The sequence below is a fragment of the Bufo gargarizans genome, chromosome 9 (assembly GCF_014858855.1).
Source record: "Bufo gargarizans isolate SCDJY-AF-19 chromosome 9, ASM1485885v1, whole genome shotgun sequence".
NCBI classification, from domain to species: Eukaryota; Metazoa; Chordata; class Amphibia; order Anura; family Bufonidae; genus Bufo; species Bufo gargarizans.
This window is the reverse complement of record NC_058088.1, coordinates 41,831,184-41,854,669: the sequence shown is the minus strand read 5'-3', so window position 1 is coordinate 41,854,669 and position 23,486 is coordinate 41,831,184. Positions and strand designations below refer to the sequence as shown.

Sequence of the window (23,486 nt, the reverse complement as noted above, 5' to 3'; positions counted from 1 at the left end):
CACTGAACCCTACTGTTGGGCGACCCTTGGTCCACCCTCTATGGCTCCCCCTTCTTTCCCAGTTAGTATTTTTGTCTGTTACCCTTTTAACATAATGGAAACCATATCTGCATTGCAATTTCAGTCTATAACTCCAACTTTACTAACTTCCTTTTTTCTTTTATAAGACTGCTTCTCCTTATTGTGACTATAATGTTAAGACCTATAACTTTCCTGAAGATTTAATACTTCAATGAACCATAAAACATATGTACAGGAGACAAAACCCACTGTAACAGAACTACACAGGTTTTTAGAGTAATGAATGGAGGAGTCCGAGCAGACATTTCGGTAGACCTAGTCCGTTCAATGTATTACATTTAATGGAGAGGATTTCACTGCCAGTTTGCAGGATCATAGGGTAGCGCCGGCAGCAAGCATGAAGATTCAAATTATAGAATAAGACTCTGCAATCTTTATATTATACAATGTGTACTGTAGTTTGGGAGCTGACAGATTCCCTTAACCACTTAAGGACCACAGGTTTATACCCCCCTAGTGACCAGGCCCTTTTTTACAAATCGCCACTTCACAACTTTAACGGTTTATTGCTCGGTCATGCAACTTGGCACCCAAATGAATTTTACCTCCTTTTCTTCTCACAAATACAGCTTTCTTTTGGTGGTATTTGATTGCTGCTGAGATTTTTCGTTTTTCCGATATTAATCAAAATAGGCAGCAATTTTCTCCAAAAAAGTGTATTTTTTAACGTTCTCTGGTTAAATTGTTCAAATATAATTACATTTCTATACAAGTTTGTGTCAGAATTTATTGTGCTACATGTCTTTGATTAAAAAAAAAATCCAATAAGTGTATATTTATTGGTTTGCGCAAAAAGTTATAGCGTTTACAAACTATGGTACAAAAATGTGAATTTCCGCATTTTGAAGCAGCTCTGACTTTCTGAGCACCTGTCATGTTTCTTGAGGTGCTAGAATGCCAGGATAGTATAAATACCCCCCAAATGACCCCATTTTAGAAAGAAGACACCACAAAGTATTTGCGGAGGGGCATGGTGAGTTCATGTATGATTTAATTTTTTTTTCACAAGTTAGCGGAAAATGACACTTTGAGGGAAAAAAAAGATATATAAAGTTTCCATTTCTGCTAACTTCTGGTAAAAAAAATAAAATAAATCTCCCACGGACTCACTATGCACCTCAGTGAATACCTTGGGGTGTCTACTTTCCGAAATGGGGTCATTTGTGGGGTGTGTTTACTGTTCTGGCATTTTGGGCGGGGCTAAATTGGGAGTAACCCTGTAAAGCCTAAAGGTACTCATTGGACTTTTGGCCCCTTTGCGCATCTTGGCTGCAAAAAAGTGTCACACATGTGGTATCGCCGTACTCAGAAGAAGTAGGGCAATGTGTTTTGGGGTGTCTTTTTACATATACCCATGCTGTGTGTGAGAAATATCTCTGTAAATTGACAACTTTGTATAAAAAAAAAAATGGAAAAAGTTGTCATTTACAGAGATATTTCTATATAGTTCTGGCAAAATGCCACAATGCCGGTGTCCGTGTTTTGCGGATCCGTAAAACACATACGAATGTCTGAATGAAGCCTTTGATCAGGGAGTCTATTAGGGGTGATCAGGGGTTAATAAGTGACCTGGGGGGGGGAGGGGGGACAGGGTTGTAGTGTAGTGTGGTGATTGGTGCTACTTACTGAGCTGCCTGTGTCTTCTGGTGGTCGATCCAAGCAAAAGGGACCACCAGAGGACCAGGTATATTAGACGCTGTTAACAAAAAAATCGCATCTACTGCCTTCCAGCGAATGATCGCGCGTTCACAGGAAATCTCAGGCGAGACGACGCCTTTCTGCGTTAGCGTGACCTGGGAGAGCCGCCACAGTCACGCCTTTCGGTGTGACGGGAGGTGGTTAAACTGTCACATGTAAGTACTTCTGTCAAGGTACTTAAAGGGGTTCTCCTAAAAAATTAAAATACTTAAATACTTTATTATAAATATATTCTCAAATACCTTTAATTAATTATAATGGCTCGTTTTGTCTGGGGAGCAATCATCAGGGGAAACAAAATGGCCGCTGTCCTATTAGTTCACACAAAACCCGTCCTGATTACACAGGAGGACAAGTTACTTTACAACATTGAGGTAAAGAGCTGCCTCATCCTCCTCCTCCTCTCTACTTGCCAGGGATTATGATCCTGAATACAGATAAGAACTTTAGCTGAATCTCTGGGGAATTTAGTTCACAAAGAGACAAAGTACAGAAGAGAGGACGGACAGGACAGGCTGTGGTAATGGAGACTGTAAACAAGTGCTGCTGCTCATTAGCCGTACCTCACCCTCCTCTCATGTCTCCTCATCCTCTCCATTCCCAGAGAGATTTACCTGTATTCAGGATCACGATTCCTGACGAGAAGAGCAGAGAGGAGGATGCGGCAGCTCTTTACCTCAGTGTAGTGAAGTTAGGCTGAATTCACACATCTGTGGAACACTGTCCGTGAGATACCGGACTGGCATCCTGCTTAGTGCAGGAGCGCACGGCGTCGTAGCAACCAATGACGCAGTGTGCTCCTGCACTAAGCAGGATGCCAGTCTGGTATCTAACGGACTGTGTTCCACGGACGTGTGAATTCAGCCTAACTTGTCCTCCTGTGTGACCAGGACATGTTTTGTGTGTACTGATAGGACGGCGGCCATTTTATTTGTCCTAATGATCCCTAGACAAAACAAGCCATTCTAAAGTAATGGAAGGTATTTGTGAATAAGGAGATTTTTGTATAACTTACCAGTTAAATCTCTTTCTCGCTCTTCCTTGGGGGACACAGACCTTGGGTATAGCTCAGCTCCCTAGGAGGCGTGACACTAAGTAAAACTGTTAAGCCCCTCCTCCATCAGCTATACCCTCAGCCTGGAGATAGAGGCTACCAGTTGCGTGTCCAAGTAGTGAAAGGAAAACAACCAATAACAGGAACAACCAACCAGCAACCCAACGGGGCGCCAAACCATAACCCTGTAACCAAACACAGAAGGGTGGGTGCTGTGTCCCCCAAGGAAGAGCGAGAAAGAGATTTAACTGGTAAGTTATACAAAAATCTCCTTTTCTCGCCCATTTTCCTTGGGGGACACAGACCTTGGGACGTTCAAGAGCAGTCCAAGAAGGGAGGGACCACAAACCCAAGGCGGAACACCACCAGAGCATCAGGAAACCGCTGCCTGCAAAACCAGGCGGCCCAAAGCAGCATCCGCTGATGCATGCGTATGCACTCTATAGAACTTTGTGAAAGTGTGCAGAGAGGACCAAGTGGCTGCCTTGCACAACTGTTCAGCCGAGGCCCGATGCCTCTGCGCCCAGGAAGCACCGACTGCTCTGGTGGAATGAGCAGTGATGCCGAAAGGCGGAGCTCTGCCCTTGGCTCGATAAGCCTCAGACACCGCCAGTTTAATGAAACGGGCAATAGCCACCTTGGAGACCGCCAAACCCTTGCGCGAACCCTCCGGAACCAAAAACAGGGAGTCCGTGCGCCGAAAGGATCCGGTGACCTCCAAGTAAATCCTCAACGCCCTGACCACATCCAGACGGTGCAGTTCCCGTTCTCTGGGGTGGGAAGGAGAGGGACAGAGCGACGGAAGGACGATGTCCTCATTGATGTGAAAGGCGGAAACCACCTTTGGCAGGAAGGTCGGGACAGGCCGAAGCACAACCTTATCCTGGTGGAAGACCAGGAAAGGGTCGGAGCAAGAAAGAGCCGCCAACTCCGACACCCGTCGGAGAGACGTGATGGCCACAAGAAAGATGACCTTGCAGGACAGAAGACGAAGGGAGACTTCCCGTAAAGGCTCGAAGGGGGCGGATTGGAGCGCCGAGAGCACCACATTCAGGTCCCAGGAAGGAACTGGAGGGCGGTACGGCGGAACAGAGTGAGCCACCCCTTGTAAGAAGGTCTTAATGGGCCCTAGAGGGGCCAGGGGACGCTGGAGAAGAATAGACCGCGCCGAAATCTGTCCCTTCAGAGAACTGAGGCTCAGCCCCAGGTCCAGACCCGACTGGAGGAAGGACAGGAGTGTGGGAAGGGAGAATCGGAGAGGAGGGATGCTCCGGGACTCACAGAACCCCAGATAGGACCTCCAAACCCGATAGTAGATCCTAGAGGATACAGGCTTACGAGCACGGATCATGGTGCGGATTACGTCCGCGGAGAAACCCCGTCGCGTTAAGACGGCGGTCTCAATAGCCACGCCGTCAAACGTAGCGAGCCTAAATGCTCGTGGAAGATCGGTCCCTGAGAGAGAAGGTCTTCCCTGGAGGGCAGTGGCCACGGTGCGTCTGCCAACAGCAACATTAGGTCGGCGTACCAAGACCGGCGGGGCCAATCCGGGGCGATTAAAATCGCGGGAACGCCCTCTGCCGCGATCCTCCGAAGAACCCGTGGCAGGAGGGGAAAAGGAGGAAAGACGTACAGAAGGGAGAATTCGCGCCACGGAAGGACGAGCGCGTCGGCGCCGTATGCCTTCGGGTCCCGTGCCCTGGCCAGGTATAGGGGGACCTTGTGGTTGAATTTGGAAGCCATGAGGTCCACGTCGGGGCGACCCCAGCGAAGACAAAGGGCTTCGAACACCTCTGGGTGCAGGGACCATTCTCCCGGGTCGATGGTGGACCGGCTGAGGAAATCCGCCGCCCAGTTGTCCACCCCCAGGATGTAAATCGCAGATAAGGCCGGCACGTGCGTCTCCGCCCAGAGGAGAATGAGGGTCACCTCTTGCATCGCTGCGAGTGCCTCCCTGATGGTTTATGTATGCCACAGCCGTGGCATTGTCCGATTGGATCCGAACAGGGTGGCCCTTCAGTAGATGGGTCCAGTGTCTGAGGGACAGAAAAATCGCCCTCAGTTCCAGAATATTGATTGGAAGTCTGGACTCCGATAGAGACCAAACGCCCTGGACGGACCGGGGAGGGAAAACCCCCCCCCCACCCCCGTAAGCTGGCATCGGTGGTAATCACCAGCCAGTTCAGTGGGAGGAAGGACTTCCCCCTTAGAGGGATATGCAACCACCAGCTGAGGGAAGCCCGAGCCAGGGGAGGCAGAAGAAAGGTCCTGTCCAGACTCCCCGGTGATTTGTCCCAGGCCGACAGAATTGCCCTCTGAAAGGTGCGGGATCGGAATTGTGCGAACGGCACCGCTTCGAAACAGGCAACCATCTTTCCCAACAACCGCATGCTGGATCTGAGGGAAGGGCGGCGATGACGGAGGAGACTGTGAACCGACCCGCGAAGGGCCAGACGCTTGTCCGACGGGAGGCGAACCTCCGCCAACTCTGTATCCAGGAGCATCCCCAGGAAGATCAGCCGTCTGGAGGGGATAAGGGAAGACTTGGGGTGGTTGATAACCCAACCGAACCGCGTCAGGGTCTCCAGGGTGAGGTCCACACTGCCGGATGCCTGAGAGAAGGAGGGTGCCTTGACCAGGATGTCGTCCAAGTATGGGAGAAGAAAAACACTTCTTGAACGTAGAAGGGCCAAGACAGGGGCCAGGACCTTGGTGAACACCCGAGGAGCCGTCGCCAGACCAAAGGGAAGGGCGACGAATTGGAAGTGATCGTCCCCCACCGCGAAGCGCAGGAAGCGGTGATGACATGGAGCAACCGGAACGTGGAGGTATGCATCCTGAATGTCGATCGAAACCATGAAATCCCCTCTTTCCAGGGAGGCCACTGCGGACCTGAGAGACTCCATCCGGAATCTCTGTAGTCGGAGAAAACGGTTCAGGCGTTTTAGGTCCAAGATCGGTCGCACTGAGCCTTCCTTCTTGGGAACCACAAAGAGGTTCGAGTAGAACCCCCTGAACCTTTCCGTCGGAGGCACGGGGGCGACGACACCCTTGTCCATTAGAGAGCGAATAGCCGCGGAGGACGGGATCGGAAGAAACGGTCTGGCGGAATGGACGCAAATTCGATCTTGTATCCGCAAGATACAATCTCGAGCGCCCATGCGTCTGAGATGTGGGCCCGCCATACGTTCCTGAACAGGAGAAGGCGGCCCCCCACCCGGGTGGGTGGGGGCGCACCTTCAGGCAGAGGGCTGCTGGCCTGTGGGAGCCCGTGCAGGCTGGGACTTGCGCCAGGTAGGTTGCGTCCGAAAAAACGGCTTCTTGCGCCTATCTTGGGCTGGGCCAGAGGAAGAAGAACTGGCCGCGGGTCTAGACCCGGTGGTCTTGCGAAAGGACCGAAACCGGGACGAACCAGCGCGACCACGGGGGGCGCCCTTTGGCCTGGACTGGGGGAGGAGAGTACTCTTCCCACCCGTGGCCTCTGATATAAGTTCGTCCAGACGGGTCCCGAACAGGCGGGAACCCGTAAATGGTAGGCCGGCCAAAGAGCGTTTGGAAGCGGCGTCCGCCGCCCAAACCTTCAGCCAGAGTTCCCTCCTGACAGAAACTGCCAGGGCAGAGGAACGGGCAATGAGGGCACCCGCATCAAGGGAGGCCTCAGCAGACGAATTTTCCGGCCTGAACAATTAGTTGGGCTAAGGAGCGGAGGTCCTGAACAGGGACGTCCGACCCTAACTCCCGTTCCAGTTGCAAACCCCATTCAGAGACCGCTTTACCAACCCAGGCGGAGGCAAAGACCGGTCTAAGGGCCGAACCAGAGGCAGTAAATATGGCCTTGGAGAGGGATTCCGTACGACGGTCCTCAACAGACTGGAGGGAAGATCCGTCCTGTACCAGAATAGTAGTGCTTTTGGACAGGCGAGCCACGGGAGGATCAACCTTAGGCGGGGATGTCCACGTGGTCACAGAATCCGCTGGAAAGGGATAGCAAATGTCCAGCTTTTTGGGTGTAATAAAGCGGACGTTAGGCCGGGTCCAAGCCTTGGATACCACAGAAGAAAAATCAGCGTGTATGGGAAAAACCTTGGAGGCCTGTCTGGGGCGGAGAAAGGACACGCCGGCCTGTTCGGAGCTGGGGGGGTCATCGTGTATCTGAAAGGTATCACGGATGCTAGCGATAAGATGCCCCACCGCGGACGCCAATTTGGACGGAAGCTCTGAGTCCATGTCCACGTCCGAATCCGCCAGTTCTCCCTCAGAAAGCGTATCCCTTTGAGAGGATAGACTCGACTGAGCTCGCACGCATGGCGGAGAGAGCGAAGCATCTGGAGAAGATGTGCGCTCAACCCTTGAACGTTTCTGAGTATGCCGGGCCCTGGAAGATTCGCTGGGAGGCAGGGAACCAGTGGGGGCGGCAGAAACGGTAGTCCCAGCGGGTGCGACAGGGATTGTGGCAGCCTGCGGGAGAGGCGGTCTATCCACGAGACGGCCCACTACGTGTGTAAGGCTTTCCACTGCCTGAGACAGAGACCTAGCCCAGTCAGGGGGTTCAGAGGCACCGGGGGTCGCAGCGGGAAGCGGGCCCTGCATAGGGGCCTGACATGCAAGGCAATGCGGCTCAGATTGTCCACGCGGAAAAAGTTCCTTACAGGCGGTACAGGCATGGTACCAGGGTTTGGGGGCACCCGTGGGATCTGACATGCTGAAAGGTGGTTGTACTCTAATACAGAGACCACAAAGGGTTATAGCAGCTATGACCAGGAGGGTTAGGAGAGGGTTAACTGTCCTACCAGTGCCTCAGAAGAACGTCAGGAGTAAAGATGGAGCAGATCAGCAGCAGCAGAGAGCAGCAACAGCAGTGAGCCAGCAGATAGCGCCCACAGAAGCCGAGCGATGTACACAGGAGTTTAGAGTCCCCCACCGTGTCTCAGCTTCCTGTCAGGAGTGAGGAAGCGCGGGAATCTCAGCAGAATCGCGGGGAAAACAAGCTCCGCCCCCAACAGGACGCGCGCGTAAGCCACGCCCCCTGCTGCCGAAAATGCTCTCAGGGCTAAGAAGAAGCCAGATGCCAGAAAATAAAGGGCCCGCAGGCCCCTGGAGTGCGGCGATTTGCCCAGGTGGGTGACCCTCTGCCACCAAGTCCCCTGTTTCGCCGAGAAACAAGCTCCGCCGCGATCTGCCCATGTCGGGCATAAGCCCCGCCCCCCGATACGGAGCGGGCAGCGGCGGGAAGGGAGAGAGGGAGAGAGAATGCCGGGCTGAAGAAAGCAGCGTGGGGGGAACGGCGTGGAGGAAGGCGGCCCCCCTGCTGAGGATAACCTGAGGGGAGCTGGGGAGGGTCTGCTTGAGCGCTCAGAATAAGCGACCACGGGTGCCCCCCTTACCCAGAGGGGTAGGTGCTGCAAATAGGGACGGGGTATGGGCTGGAATAGCCATCTCACCGAACGACGTCTTCACCCTCAGTTCCTTCCAGCAGGGTCGCCCCTTCAGCCACTGGCACCGCAGTGGCAGGAAGCTGGTAGAGGGGCTTGGCGTGCGGGCGACCCCCTAGCTGGCGGGATGTAGGGGAGCCATTGCTGCCCAGATCCTCCTATTGCTTCTGTGGGGGAGGCAGCAGTGCAGATAAATTGGCACTGGCGCAGCTCAACCCCGGGAGAGCAGAGAGGTCCATGCGTCTCTGGTATCCCTAGGAAAAAGTAAAATAACAAAATTAGAAAAATAAAATATCAAGGAGAAAACAGCCCTGCAGTAGCAGGGAGTGTCTTGCCTCCTTGGACACTAAGCTAAAACTGGTAGCCTCTATCTCCAGGCTGAGGGTATAGCTGATGGAGGAGGGGCTTAACAGTTTTACTTAGTGTCACGCCTCCTAGGGAGCTGAGCTATACCCAAGGTCTGTGTCCCCCAAGGAAAATGGGCGAGAAATATTTATTATAAAATAATATTTAAGTATTTAATTTTTTTAATTCCTGGAGAACCCCTTTAATAGATTTCCAGGCAATATCCATAAATCTCAGCAGAGACTGACCAATTTCTCAGAAATGACAGACCTTCCGAATGAAGTAAAAACATTTCGTTCACACATTACCTATAGATGCACTGGCCAGCAATTCAGTGCATTAGTTTGTTTCTTGGCCCATTTTACACCAAAATTGTGTGTCATCTGCTGTAAGGCACATTTATTACTCATTTGCACCATAAAGTAGAGCCATATGCGCCATACATAGTCTTTTTCAAAGTGGAGGAGACTTGCTGCTTGGACACAATGCAGACACATTTGTGAATTGGCATTATTGGCAGCCATATTGGTTGTCACCCAGAAATAGACCGCTCAACAGAATTTTTAACGCAATGCAACAGTTTTGGGTTTTTTTTGTGTGAAAAAGCTCTTTACGGGGCCATTAAGGCAGGATATGAACACAGTACAGACTGAATGTGGCTTCTTGATTTACCTTATTTAAGAGGCCAATCTGAAAACCAGGAAACTCCTTCACGTTCATCTCCTGCAATCGTATTGGGCTTTCTCCAGAGATTTCCTGTAGCAGCTGTTTGAAGTGTTTGTTGTGAACTAAAGACAGTCTGGTGGAGTTATTTTTCACTTTAATCCCCGTCTCCTGTGGGACCTTCTTTCCAACAGATGCAATTATTCGTTCTGACTCCATTTTAGTCTGAAACATACAGAGAATTATGAGCAAGCAGTCACATTGGCAGGGAAGGACACGCAGCAGCATGAACAACCAGAGATGAATGAACCCCTCAAACAATGTCAGCATCAATCAGAAACGACATAGCTCACATGCTACAGAGCCTAAAACCTATCCACAAAAGGCTCAAGTAGACTATGTACAGCTCAGTATCTGACTTGCAAAGAAAAAGACACTCACCATTTCAAAGCCCCTCCGTTTCAGCGTCGAGGCTCCCGTCCCCACTGAACAGGAAGTAGTAAAGTCCTGTGTGTGGTCACTTAGACCGCTGCAGTCATTCACTGGCCTCAAAGGTAACGCGTCCCCAAGTGGCATGTGACCACAGAGGCTCAGCTGTCACGTGCCACTCAGGGACATATCACCACCGAGGTCAATGGAATGGTTCAGGGTTCAACAGGTCTATGAATGGGTCTTCATCACTTCTGTCAAGGACTGGAAGCACCAGGATTGGGAGACTTGGTGCTGGAACAGAGGGGGCTTTCAATCATGTTGGTTTTTTTTCTTCTTGTTTTAAGCAGTTTCCCAGCTCTCTAATTTGTTTTGTGGGTCAGACAACCCCTTTAACAAATCTCATCCACACACTTTACAAAAATATCCTCATGTAACTGGCATACGGTGCAGTTTTAAAGACTCCAGCCAGAGCCTGCACAGCATATTATTTTAGGAGCATATAATCATTTATGTCAAAACCGCTTCCCCAAAATCCGAATGGTATGTCACCTGTCAGGCCCAGCACATAGTCTGAGAAGGACAGCTTTAGAAGGATGGTCAATAGACACAGGAACAACATAGGAGAAATGAAGGAACTGTAAGTCTACAATAATGACAGTGGAAGGTTACCTGTTGACTAAGCTTTTTCAGATAGGAAATGATACTATAACTAAGACCACAATCCAAGTTGTCAGATATTAGGTTTGGTGCTCCCATCATTCTCAGGGCTTTCTTTAATGGCTAAAAAGAAGAGACAAAATGTTAAAATATTTTGCACAAAATAATTAAAAACTAAAAGTGATAATTGTCACTGTACCTATGGCCTCATGAATACCTACCATGACGCAATACATTGTGCCGTACCATGGAGACAGTCTCCACTAGAAGCAACACTAGTAATGTCAATGTAGCCTTAGGGCTTACAGATTTGTTTCAGAGATTTCTGAGACCGTTCCATAGATTAAAATGGGGTTGGTAAAAAAAAATCCATGCACACGCTGCAGAGACAACCCCATTCAGATGTATGGAATGGCTTTTCAGTCGTAGAAATGTTCGCAACTAGTAAACCATTATGACAAGGTCTGTTTTGCATTTTTAGACACAAATGTTTTAATTCATCTCATAACTTTACTGACTTTAAAGGGGTTTTCCGTGTTATAGGTTTTGAGGACCTATGCTTTGGATAGGTCAATATCAGATTGATGGGGGTCCGAGCCTCACCCCCCTCCAATTTCATCAATGGCGCTGAAAAGGCTAGAGCTTACCATTAAGAAATAGGGTGGCATCGTTTTCAAGTAGTTCTCAAAGGACTGACGCCATTTCAGCGTTGGCTTTAGTTTGTGCAGCTTGAACAAATCATCTGTAAAATGAGTGACATAAATTATTTGAAATTCCCCAAAAAAGAAAAAAACAATGATATATGTATATCCATGGCCAGTATAAAGCGAACTCACCGAGTAAAGGAAGTAACACAGGATAGTTGTATGGCATGACGAACAGGTTGACACAGGTAAGGGTGGTGCTGGCTTTTAAATAGCCAAACGGCTGTCCAATTTCACTGTACTTTCCGCTACTGCTCACAAAAACCTGCAAAAAAAAAAAAAAAAAAAGGAAAAGATGTTGACATAATAGAAAGTTACTAAAACACCATTTTACAATTTACATATATCAAGAATCACATACAAAGATGAGTAGTTTAGTCAATAAATTATTTAATTGATCCCGAGTTACAGTCTGTACTCGCCAGAGCTAGATGCACAATTCTCCCAACATAATCAAAAACACACATTAGAGGGCCACGCTCCCAAATCAATTCAAAACGCCAAATTCCTTGCATGTTGGATCTTTTAATGCCCTCTTAAAATGGCAAAAGACAAAAAAATTAAAAATGCATTTTCTATATGGTGCAATTCTCTCAGCATCCCTCGCTGCCTTAAAGGGGTTATCCCACAACAAACATGGATCCCTTATCCACAGAATTGGTGATAATTGTATGGCCAATGGAGGTCCGATGATCACCATAATGGTGTCCTGTGCCTTAGCCTGTGGCTAGAGTATAAGTATCTGATTGGAAGAGATCTGACCTCCAAAACCCCCACATATCATGATAACAGGGGTCCCAAGATCCCCCAATGACGGAAGTGACAGTAACGCTTCCGTGCTGCTGTCTAGGGCTGCAACGATTAATCGATGTAATCGATTATATTCGATAACTGGATTCGTTGTCGACGAATCCAGTTATCGAATAATCGCCGATTCGTTGCTATTCGGGCGGGCGCTGCATCTTTATTTTACCTTTTTACAATGACGCTCCCGCTCCTGTAACAGCCAGGCAGAGCGGACGGCGGCGTAACGTCACTCACTCACGTGACACGCCTGCTCCGCCTCCTTCATTCATGAAGTGGGCGGAGCAGGCGCGTCACGTGAGTGAGTGACGTTACACCGCCGTCCGCTCTGCCTGGCTGTTACAGGAGCGGGAGCGTCATTGTAAAAAGGTAAAATAAAGACGCAAGCATCGGGGCCGGGGCTGTTAGGGGGAAGGGGGAGGGGGGAATCTGTCTATGGCACTGCTATGGGAAGGGGGGTCTGTGTATAGCACTGCTATGGGGAGGGGGGAGGATCTGTCTATGGCACTGCTATGGGGAGGGGGGTCTGTGTATAGCACTGATATGGGGAGGGGGGGGGGGTCTGTGTATGGCACTGCTATGGGAAGGGGGATCTGTGCACTGTTATGAGGAAAGGGATCTGTGCACTGTTATGCCCATAACAGTGCACATATCCCCCTCTCCATAACTACGCCGTCCACAGATCCCCCATAATAGTGTCGTCCACAGATCCCCCATAATAGTGTCGTCCACAGATCCCCATAATAGTGTCGTCCACAGATCCCCCATAATAGTGTCGTCCACAGATCCCCCATAATAGTGTCGTCCACAGATCCCCCATAATAGTGTCGTCCACAGATCCCCCATAATAGTGTCGTCCACAGATCCCCCATAATAGTGTCGTCCACAGATCCCCCATAATAGTGTCGTCCACAGATCCCCCATAATAGTGTCGTCCACAGATCCCCCATAATAGTGTCGTCCACAGATCCCCCATAATAGTGTCGTCCACAGATCCCCCATAATAGTGTCGTCCACAGATCCCCCATAATAGTGTCGTCCACAGATCCCCCATAATAGTGTCGTCCACAGATCCCCCATAATAGTGTCGTCCACAGATCCCCCATAATAGTGTCGTCCACAGATCCCCCATAATAGTGTCGTCCACAGATCCCCCATAATAGTGTCGTCCACAGATCCCCCATAATAGTGTCGTCCACAGATCCCCCATAATAGTGTCGTCCACAGATCCCCCATAATAGTGTCGTCCACAGATCCCCCATAATAGTGTCGTCCACAGATCCCCCATAATAGTGTCGTCCACAGATCCCCCATAATAGTGTCGTCCACAGATCCCATAGGTCCCACAGATCCCCCATAACAGTGTCGTCCACAGATCCCCCATAACAGTGTCGTCCACAGATCCCCATAACAGTGTCGTCCACAGATCCCCCATAACAGTGTCGTCCACAGATCCCCCATAATAGTGTCGTCCACAGATCCCCCATAATAGTGTCGTCCACAGATCCCCCATAATAGTGTCGTCCACAGATCCCCCATAATAGTGTCGTCCACAGATCCCCCATAATAGTGTCGTCCACAGATCCCCCATAATAGTGTCGTCCACAGATCCCCCATAATAGTGTCGTCCACAGATCCCCCATAATAGTGTCGTCCACAGATCCCCCATAATAGTGTCGTCCACAGATCCCCCATAATAGTGTCGTCCACAGATCCCCCATAATAGTGTCGTCCACAATTTGTTTTAATATGGCCTTTGAACATAATTTTTCAAGTAAGTAATTTTGTCGTTTTTCCCGATTAATCGATTAATCGTAGAAATTAATCGGCAACTAATCGATTATTCAAATAATCGTTAGCTGCAGCCCTACTGCTGTCCCACTAATTCTCTATGGAACTGCCAAAGAGATCGGAGTACAGTGCTCTGCTATCTCCAGCAGTTCCATAGAGAATTATTGGAGCACACCTGCTCGACGGCTGCCCCATTCATGCAAGGAACTTATTCTCGTGATCGGTGGGGGTCCCAGAGATCCGATCCTCACCAATTCGACTGTTATCACCTATCTTGTGAATAGGATATAGGTCTGTGTCTTGGGAAAACCCTTTTAAAATATTTACTCTCATATCACATAAAATGCAATACATTTTAATTGGGAACCATTAAAGGGGTTGTTCTGTATACCTGCACCTCACACTGTTGGTGTATCAAGGCATATAAAATATCAGCAGCAGGAGAGCATGTCCAGCACTGCAGAGAACAGCACTGAGGGACGTCTAACGCATTTTATTTTAAGCCAGTTAAGGGCTTGTCCGAGATTTTTTATTATGATCTTGTAGAACTCCTTAAAAAAAATCTCCTGCATCTAGATGTGGTACATACAGTTCTTTGCACAGAAGATGCCCCCAGCACAGCTATGCCTGGATCTTAGAGGTCAGCCCCCACACCTGTACGCCACTGTATCAAATGAGAATACCCCCATAACTTTTACAGTGTGCGGTGCCTAGACGAGGCAACTGTTAAAAAGAAAACTCACCAACAATAGACTAACAGAAAAATGTTTTACGGATTAATAATTTTACAAACAATTAAACGTATTAAAGGAATCTGCCACCAGTTTATATGGCCCTTTGTTAGGACAACATAAAACTGGTGGCTGCAGATTCCCTTTAACAGGTCAACCCTATGGATATTCTGCCATGACTGCCAGGCTGTCCACTAAAACATTTAGCATGTAGAATCACAGATGACATGGTGCACTGACCTGCCAGCAGGTATGAGGCGACTTTCGTTCTAAAATATACTGCGTCAGCGGAGATGGCTCAAGCTCATACTTGTCAAAAGGTAGTTTGTCAATGACCATTGGTTCACAGTCCACACAGGAGAATTTCACCACAGGATGGGCAGTGCGTGGGGGCTGAAAAGACACATCAAATAAATACGAGCATTGTAGGAGTCTTGTGTCAGTAGCATAGTGGTGCACTGCTTTTTCTTTTATACATGACGGAAGTGAAATGCCACTCCGCTGCAGAATCTAAAATACTATTTAAAGGCAACCTGTCACCTGGATTTTGTGTATAGAGTTGAGGACACGGGTTGCTAGATGGCCACTAGCACATCCGCAATATCCAGTCCCCATAGCTCTGTGTGCTTGAATTGTGTAAAAAACAAAACGATTTGATACATATGCAAATGAACCTGCAAACAATAAAAGCACACAGAGCTATGGGGACTGGGTATTGCGGATGTGCTAGCGGCCATCTAGCAACCCATGTCCTCAGCTCTATACCCAAAATACCGGTGACAGGTTCCCTTTAAGAATAAGCAGTCTCAAAGGAAAGGATTAGAAAAACATGACTGCTGTCTTCCAAAAAAGTCCTACACCCGTCCATGGGTTTTATCTGCCATTTTAGCTAAGATGTATTACAATGAATGGGGCTGAGCTGCAATATCACACAAAATCTGGACAACCATGCTAGGAGTGACCAAGACCTAATACTTCTGACAGCTCAGACTGCCACAGTATATCCGTTTGGATACACATGTCAACCTTCAGATGTAAAGAAGAATGTCCTGACACAGCCCAGGAATCTCATCTGTAAATGGTGAGAAACTGAGACATTGGGTAATTTAGAAAGCTACAGAACTTCTTGTTATGTGCAACTGGAAAAATCACTTTCAAAATGGAACACCCCCCATGTAAACTATGTGACATGCGTAAAGTCCACTTACCAATGTTGGAGAGTTCTGGTCAGGCCAGAAGGACTCTGGAATTGGCCAGTGCCCAACAGGAACGCCAGTTTTTGGATTAGGCCGCACATAGATCAGTTTATGACAGCTGTGCCATGAGTGTGGCGCAAAAGAATTAATGGGTCTGAGGGAATCTGAAAGAACATCTAGATCGAAGGAAAAAAAGAAAAAGAAAAAATATCTTGATGATTAAGAAAATGGAAAGAAAATGACAAGTGATAAAACCACCTCCCAGTCACAGTGGAGTCTAGTGGAGAAGTGAGCAGCAGCCAATCTCCAGCACGGATGCAGCGTGTGGTTATCTGCGTCTCCTGATGAGCTGAGAATTTCATGTCCCCGCTCTATTATCTGATCATTTGGAAAGGCTGTTATTTGCCCATTTAAAATGACATGCTGCTCACGCTCAGCAGTATCCTGGAAGATTTTAATGTAATGAATGCATCTCTAAAATGCCTTCAACAGTGAAAGGTTTAGAGCGATAGGAATCAAACTGATCGGATAGTTTCAGATGTAAAGACAGACAGCTGCTCCTGGGTGGACATTCTGTCATTTTCCATAGACAAAGCCTAAAATGTCTGAACATTTTTACCTTCACCATTTGGCGTGGGGTCAGGGCCTGTCTTCTCAAAGTTGATCACGACACCACTCTGAACTTTTTGGACTAAGGACTCCAAACATTGGTTCAACATCCTCTGTGTCCTGACACAGTATGATCGGCCTGGAACCAGAAAAGCAGATAAAATGACCGACTGTTCGCACACTAAATATTCTGCTTATTATGAATAGTTTTTACAGTATTAGGGTCCATTCACACGTCCGTAAGTGTTTTGCCGATCCGCAAAACACGGACACCGGCAATGTGCATTCCGCATTTTGCGGACCGCACATCGCCGGCACTGTAATAGAAAATGCCTAATCTTGTCCGCAATTGCGGACAAGAATAGGACATGTTCTATTTTTTTGCAGAACAGGAAGCACAGATGCGGCAGTGCGGATAGCACATTCTGGCCCCATTGAAAATGAATAGGTCTGCACCCGTTCAGCAAAATTGCGGAACGGATGCGGACCCATTTTGCAGACGTGTGAATGGACCCTTAGGCTGGTTTCATACGAGTGTGTGTCACGCTCCAGGCTCGAAGTGTGAATATGCAGCAGCTCCCGTCCTGACCTCCCAGCACTGGCGGGGTTGCATAGCATTATATTGATTTATGATGCTATGTAACCCTTACAGTTCTTTCATCCTACCCTCTCACAGTTCTCATGCTACCCCACCTCCACTGGATCTATGTCTCGCATAGATTTGTTTTTTGTCACCAGAGATCTACTTCCCTATATTAGAACCTTACCTAGAGGTATTTCGGATCATGCCTCCCTTCTCCTGATTTTATCACAGCCTTTGGCCCTCCCCACTAGATGGTGGCGTCTAAACCCGATGTGGCTGGATGTCCTCCCGGTGGCGAGTAGCAACTATGAGAACATGACAGACAATACTGGGCAGAAAATGAGGGGTCCTCAGTTCCTATGGTGGAATGGGATGCCTTCAAATCTGTTATGAGGGGAGCATTAATCCATGCAATAGCGACGCACAGGAGGGAATTGCGCATAACACGGACTAGGTTGGAGGTAGAGGTCTCTGATAAGGAGCAAGAATTTCTAAAGGATCCGAGCAGTGAAAAGCGGGGGAACTGGTTGGAGGCGCAGCGTCTGTTCTGTTTACACCTCACAGATTATACTCAGAAGAAACTCTTAGCCCAGAAACAGACAATTTTTTATGATGGGGATAAGAATGGTAGGGCTCTGGCGTATCAATCTCGCTCAGAAACCCCCCAAACAGTGGTCGCAGGTGTTATGTCTGACCAAGATGAACTTGTGATTGTCAATTTGCCTCCTACTACTCTTCCTTATATGCCTCCAACACTACTTATACTACAACAGAGATATAACCAACTTTCTGGCTAGAATTCCAATCCCCACTCTTGCACGGGAGGATCGAGAAGCCTTGGCGGCACGAATCACGGATATGGAGATTGAACTAGCTATCAAATCCCTGACCGCAAGGAAAGCTCCTGGTCCGGATGGCTTCCTGGATGAATGGTATAAACTCCATTCAAAGGTACATAGCGGCAGGCTTCAGAAGCTTTTTGACCATGCTTTTGAACAAGGCGCTTTACCCACCTTCCTTCTACGAGGCGATACACAAGCTGGGGAGACCGCCGGATTAGTGTAACTTTTACAGGCCTATCTCACTCCTGAACCTAGACACTAAAATTTTAGCAAAGGTACTGGCACACTGAGACTGAGGGAGGTGATAGGTGATCCTCTCAGTAGTGGGAGCGGACCAGTCAGGGTTTATGCCAGGGAGAACCATGGATATAAACCTGAGACGTCTATATACCAATCTTCAGGTCCAACATAATACCAGGGGCATGAGAGTCCTGGCGTCATTAGACAATAAAAAAGCCTTTGACTCAGTGGAGTGGGACTTTATGTGGGCTACGCTTAAACTAATGTGTTTCCCAGAGAGTTTCCTACAATGGTTGCAAACACTTTATAAAACTCCAACAGCCAAGGTCAAGGTAAATGGGTATGTCTCTGATCCCTTTCCCCTTGGAAGGGGCACCAGGCAGGGTTGCCCTCTTTCCCCCTGATAATGCAGCCTTTGTCACTACCTATTTCGTCCAACTCAGCTATAGGTTAGGGGGTGGCAAAAATAACTGAGAAACTCTCCCTGTATGCAGATCACATGCTGGTATATTTGTCAAACCCAGGTAGATCTGAAGGCCCCTCTTAGATACTGTGGATAAGTCGAGCCTCTGCTTGATAGATGATTTTGATCCCATTCATATTTCGTTGCAGTCCAAGCTCCAAGTAGTAGAACAGTTCAAGTATTTGGGGATTGTTATACAATGAGAAGCCGCAAAGTTCTACCAGCTAAACATAGTCCCTACAAGGACCTATATCACTAGGCAAATGGAGGCATGGAAAAACCTACCACTGACCCCAATTGGTCGTGTTAATATCATAAAAATTATCCTTCTGCCAAAAATATTATATCTATATATTTTGTTCTTATGGACGGGATGTTTACCCCATTTCTGTGGCACAAAATGTGTCCTAGCATAGCGAGAAACCCTTCAGGCGCCATATGGGCGAGGGGTCTTGGCGCTGCCGAATCTCTCTCTTTATTATGAGGCGGTACAGCGGAGTTATGCGACATGGTGGATCACAGCAGATACAAGCAACTCGGCGGTAGTGTTGGAAGCTGCTCTAGTGGGGTCATATGAAGCTCTCAGACTCATTATATAGGAAAGAGACTTATGCAGCACGTCACTTTACTCCTACTATGGCAATCTGGGTTAAGTGGGTGAGTGTGCACACAGTTCAGGATGGTGGAGAGAGATGGTCACCGTATGCGCCATTATGGAGGAACAAAGTTCTGCCTGAACTATTTTCTCTGACAGATGGAATTTTGGCCTCAGAGGGGTTTGCGGTATCTCACACAACTCTATGACTTATGGTTTAAGATCCTTTAATAGTCTGAAACAAGAATTCATATTACCCCAGCACTCGCTGTACAGGTACTTCCAGCTCAGGCATGCCTGTAGTGCTCCGTTCGGTAGCGGTCCACTGAGGTTGGAATGTAACCCGGTGGAGGCTCAATTAGATAAACCAGTATCCACTTTGTAAGTAGCACTAATGGCTGGTCAAGATTCTCAAATTGATAAATCTTTTGGCAAATGAAGACGAGATGTGGTGGCTCTAGAGGCCCATCATGTGAAGGAATTGAGCCACACAAGAAGATCCATGGTTGTTAGTGCCAACTTGGGGTACTTTCACACTTGTGGCAGAGGATTCCGGCAGGCAGTTCGGTCACCGGAACTGACTGCTGGCATTTGTCAGACGGATCCAGATCCATCTGACAAATGCATTGCAATACCGAATCAGTCTCTCCGGTGTCATCTGGTGTGGCAATGCCCGATTATCCAGAACTTTTGGGTAGAGATACATGCCTACATAAACACGAAACTAGGATTTCCAGAGATTTGCACGTCGACAACGAGTCTGTTGGGAATAGTGAATGTTGTTATCCCCACAAAATATGGTAGAAAACTATACAGGCTGCTTCTATATTACGCAAGGAAAACTATCCTTCTGAACTGGAAGACCCCTAAAATACACAAACACCACTGGATACAGTTAGTCAATTCTGATCTAGGGCTTTACTAGCTTGTTTACGAACATAGGGGAACCCCTGACCGTTTCCTTGAAATATGGAATCCTTGGATTAATGCAGTAACACCTTGATTGAGTAATATTTCCTTTGTTTGATCCCGTGGGGGAGTGACTGGTTTGAATGTGCGTCCGTGTGACTGGAATGGAACATTTTGCATTTACTATTGAGGTTTCACCACTAATTTCTCTTCAGACAGAAACCACCTGTGCATTCAATTCTGAATAAGGACATGGAAACCACTAGATTACTTATGCAAATGTGATTGTCTGTGTACTGTTATACCTAGAAAGGTTTATTTTTTTCTTTGAAAATGTAATAAACTGATACTATAAAAAAAAATGTATCCTTACAGTTCTGGAATGTATTCTATAACACTGTCAGCATTATGTCCGTGTTATCCAGTACATTCCACAATTCCTAGGCCCCTTTCACACGGGCGAGTTTTCCGTGCGGGTGCGATGCGTGCGGTGAACGTATTGCACCCGCACTGAATCCGGACCCATTCATTTCTATGGGGCTGTGCACATGAGCGGTGATTTTCACGCATCACTTGTGCATTGAGTGAAAATTGCGGCATGCTCTATATTGTCCGATTTTCACGCGACGCAGGCCCCATAGAAGTGAATGGGAAGCGTGAAAATCGCATAGCATCCGCAAGCAAGTACGGATGCGGTGCGATTTTCACGCACGGTTGCTAGGAGACGATCGGGATGGAGACCCGATCATTATTATTTTCCCTTATAACATGGTTATAAGGGAAAATAATAGCATTCTGAATACAGAATGCATAGTAAAACAGCGCTAGAGGGGTTAAAAAAAATATCTCACCTTAGTCCACTTGATCGCGAAGCCCGGCATCTCCTTGTGTCTCTTCTGCTGAACAGGACCTGGGGTGAGCTGCTGCATTAAATACAGGTTAAAGACCTTTGATGACGTCACTCCGGTCATCACATGGTCTTTTACCATGGTGAATCACCATGGTAAAAGATCATGTGACGTACCATGTGATGACCGGAGTGACGTCATCAAAGGTCCTTAACCTCTATTTAATGCAGCAGCTCACCCCAGGTCCTGTTCAGCGCAGAGGAGACACAAGGAGATGCCAGCTTCGCAACCAAGTGGACTACTGTGAGTTAAATTATAAAAAAAAATTTTTTTTTTTAACCCCTCTAGCGCTGTTTTACTATGCATTCGGTATTCAGAATGCTATTATTTTCCCTTATAACCATGTTATAAGGGAAAATAATACAATCTTCAGAACATCAATCCCAAGCCCGAACTTCTGTGAAGAAGTTCGGGTTATGCAACCCCGGCATTGTTATGCAACCCCGGCAGTGCTGGGATTTCAGGACGGGAGCTGTCTGATACTCACGTAGCGAGTTCGGAGCGTGACACCCTTGTGTGAAACCAGCCTTAGGCTTCCTTGACACACAGCAGAAAATTTCTAGGACAAAATCAGTTTCATTCACTTGATTGGGGATTTCAGAAATCCACATGTTTGCCACCAAAACAGCCCAGCTCAGATGAACGAAATTTCAGCAACAAAGCCTGCACGTGTGAAGGCTGTGGCTACAAAACTGTAGGGAAAATGGCAGCTGCAATGTGACTCCAATTATTCCTAAGACTGCAGTCACTTCTCCTGCCACAAATTTAAGGCTGGGTTCACAAGTGACAGTGATTAGTTGCGGATTTGCGGTACAAATTTTCCGGCAGCAAATCTGCAGGGTTATACAGTACCAGCAAAGTGAATGAGCTTTCAGCAATTCTCACACATGGAAGGAAAAATCCAAAGCAGAAACTGACCTGTGGTGTGGATTTTAAATCTGCAGCATATCCGTTAATAGTGCGGATTTTACCCTTTCCAATGCAAATAACGATACTGCATCTAATCTGGAGCTTTTCTGCAACAAAATCCACAAGGTGTAAACTCTCACTTGGTGTGTTTTTTCTGCTGCAGATTAGAAGCAGAAATGCTGCAGATTTTTTGCTGCAGATAATTCACAGCTAATCAGTCAAGTGTGAACCCAGCCATAGGGGAAGGATATGCTGTGGATCTGCCGCAGCATATCTGCATGCTGCAAATCCGCAGCTTTAAGAAATCTCATCCACATGCTGGAATAACAAAACTGTAAATTGACCTGTATCTCAGATTTTAAATCTGCAGCACATCAATTTATGCTGCAGACTATCCACCATGGATTTCACCCTTTGCAATGCATAGAGTAAAGTCTGTGGCACTTCCGCCCTTTGTGGCCATACCCAAAAGAGGAGGCATCAGTAACAATTATCCTTGCATCCTACCTCCAGTGACTTCACACATCTGCGTAATAGCAGACTCATCAGTGGGTACACTCCCGACCTGCTCCGGCTCTACAGATGAAGCTCCTGGAAGCCGCAGTACAAGTGCAAATAGCCTTTGATCCCAACGGAATGGTTCTTTTGTAAGCTCACTTCCAGGCAACGGAGAGTTTAGGGGAAGATGGAGCTAAAGAAAAATATAATACAAAGAACAGTTACAGCAAATGTATTTTATTCATAAAAGAGTTAATTAACAATTAGCCACAAGTGTGTGCAGGGCATCTCTCCTGCATAAACCGATGACATACACCAGGCGGCAGGGAGCTCTCTGAGGGTCACTGCCCCTTTATTCTGCTGACTGATTCATGGGAGTCAGAAACCCACCAAATATTTCTGACCTACTGTATGGATATGACATTATTAAGGGGTACTCCCATCTTATAGAGAGATGGTATATATGGGACCCTCACCAACTCAGAATAAAGCTATCAGCACTGGTGTAGCACTGCCGCCCCTTCACAGTGGTGGCCCAGCCCCCGGCCGTGCAGGAAATTGAAGCACATCCCGTTCAACAGAACAGTAGAGAGTGCCGCAGTGCAGGGAAAATGCAGAGCTACAACAGTACTGTGGACCTTAAAGGGGTTGTCTCATCTTGGACATCGGAGGCATATCGCTAGGTTATATCGCCACCTCTGGGACCTGCACCAATCTTTAGAATGGAGCACACAAAGTGACAGAGGGTGCACCACCATGCTCGGCTGCGCTCCATTCATTTCTATTGGAGTGCAGCCGAGCGTGTCATGGCCTAGGCGTGAATGGTGCTCAGCTGTGATATTAAGCACAACTACTATACAATGTACAGTTTTGTGGTTGGTGTGCTGCAAGGAGACTCTGGCGGTACAGTGCCGCTGTCTTCTTACACAGCTGAACGGCAGGGGTATCTAACGGAGCTCCACGGATATGATATTGATAAGCTATCCTGAGATTAGGGCATCAGTTTCTAGATCTTGGAAAATCCATTTCAAGAACAATTTACATGCATAAGGCTCCATTCACACGTCCGTAAGTGTTTTGCGGATCCGCAAAACACGGACACCGGCAATGTGTGTTCCGCATTTTGCGGACCGCACATCGCCAGCACTATAATAGAAAATGCCTTTGCTTGTCCACAATTGTGGAAAAGAATAGGGCATGTTCTAATTTTTTCGGGAACGGAATTGCAGATCCAGAAATGAGGATAGCACATAGTGTGCTGTCCGCATCCGTTCCGGCCCTATTGAAAATGAATGGGTCTGCACATTGCCGGTGTCCGTGTTTTGTGAATGGACCCTTGATG

The 23,486-nt window shown here is 47.7% G+C and overlaps 1 protein-coding gene across 5 annotated transcripts in view; it reads right to left on the bottom strand.

The window, feature by feature from the left end:
- LOC122946369 (integrator complex subunit 6-like) overlaps positions 1 to 23,486 on the bottom strand; it is a 72,957-nt gene that overhangs the window by 12,825 nt on the left and 36,646 nt on the right. For all 5 annotated transcript variants that reach the window (XR_006391236.1, XM_044305940.1, XM_044305942.1 and 2 more), the window contains 8 exons: positions 22,154 to 22,337; positions 16,208 to 16,336; positions 15,601 to 15,764; positions 14,633 to 14,785; positions 11,199 to 11,331; positions 11,010 to 11,104; positions 10,375 to 10,485; positions 9,283 to 9,498 (listed from right to left, as the gene is read on the bottom strand). Coding sequence is in view for 4 of the 5 variants with exons in the window: in XM_044305940.1 (XP_044161875.1) it covers positions 9,283 to 9,498; positions 10,375 to 10,485; positions 11,010 to 11,104; positions 11,199 to 11,331; positions 14,633 to 14,785; positions 15,601 to 15,764; positions 16,208 to 16,336; positions 22,154 to 22,337 (1,185 nt within the window). In the remaining variant the exon portion in view is untranslated. The remainder of the gene's footprint in view (positions 1 to 9,282; positions 9,499 to 10,374; positions 10,486 to 11,009; positions 11,105 to 11,198; positions 11,332 to 14,632; positions 14,786 to 15,600; positions 15,765 to 16,207; positions 16,337 to 22,153; positions 22,338 to 23,486) is intronic.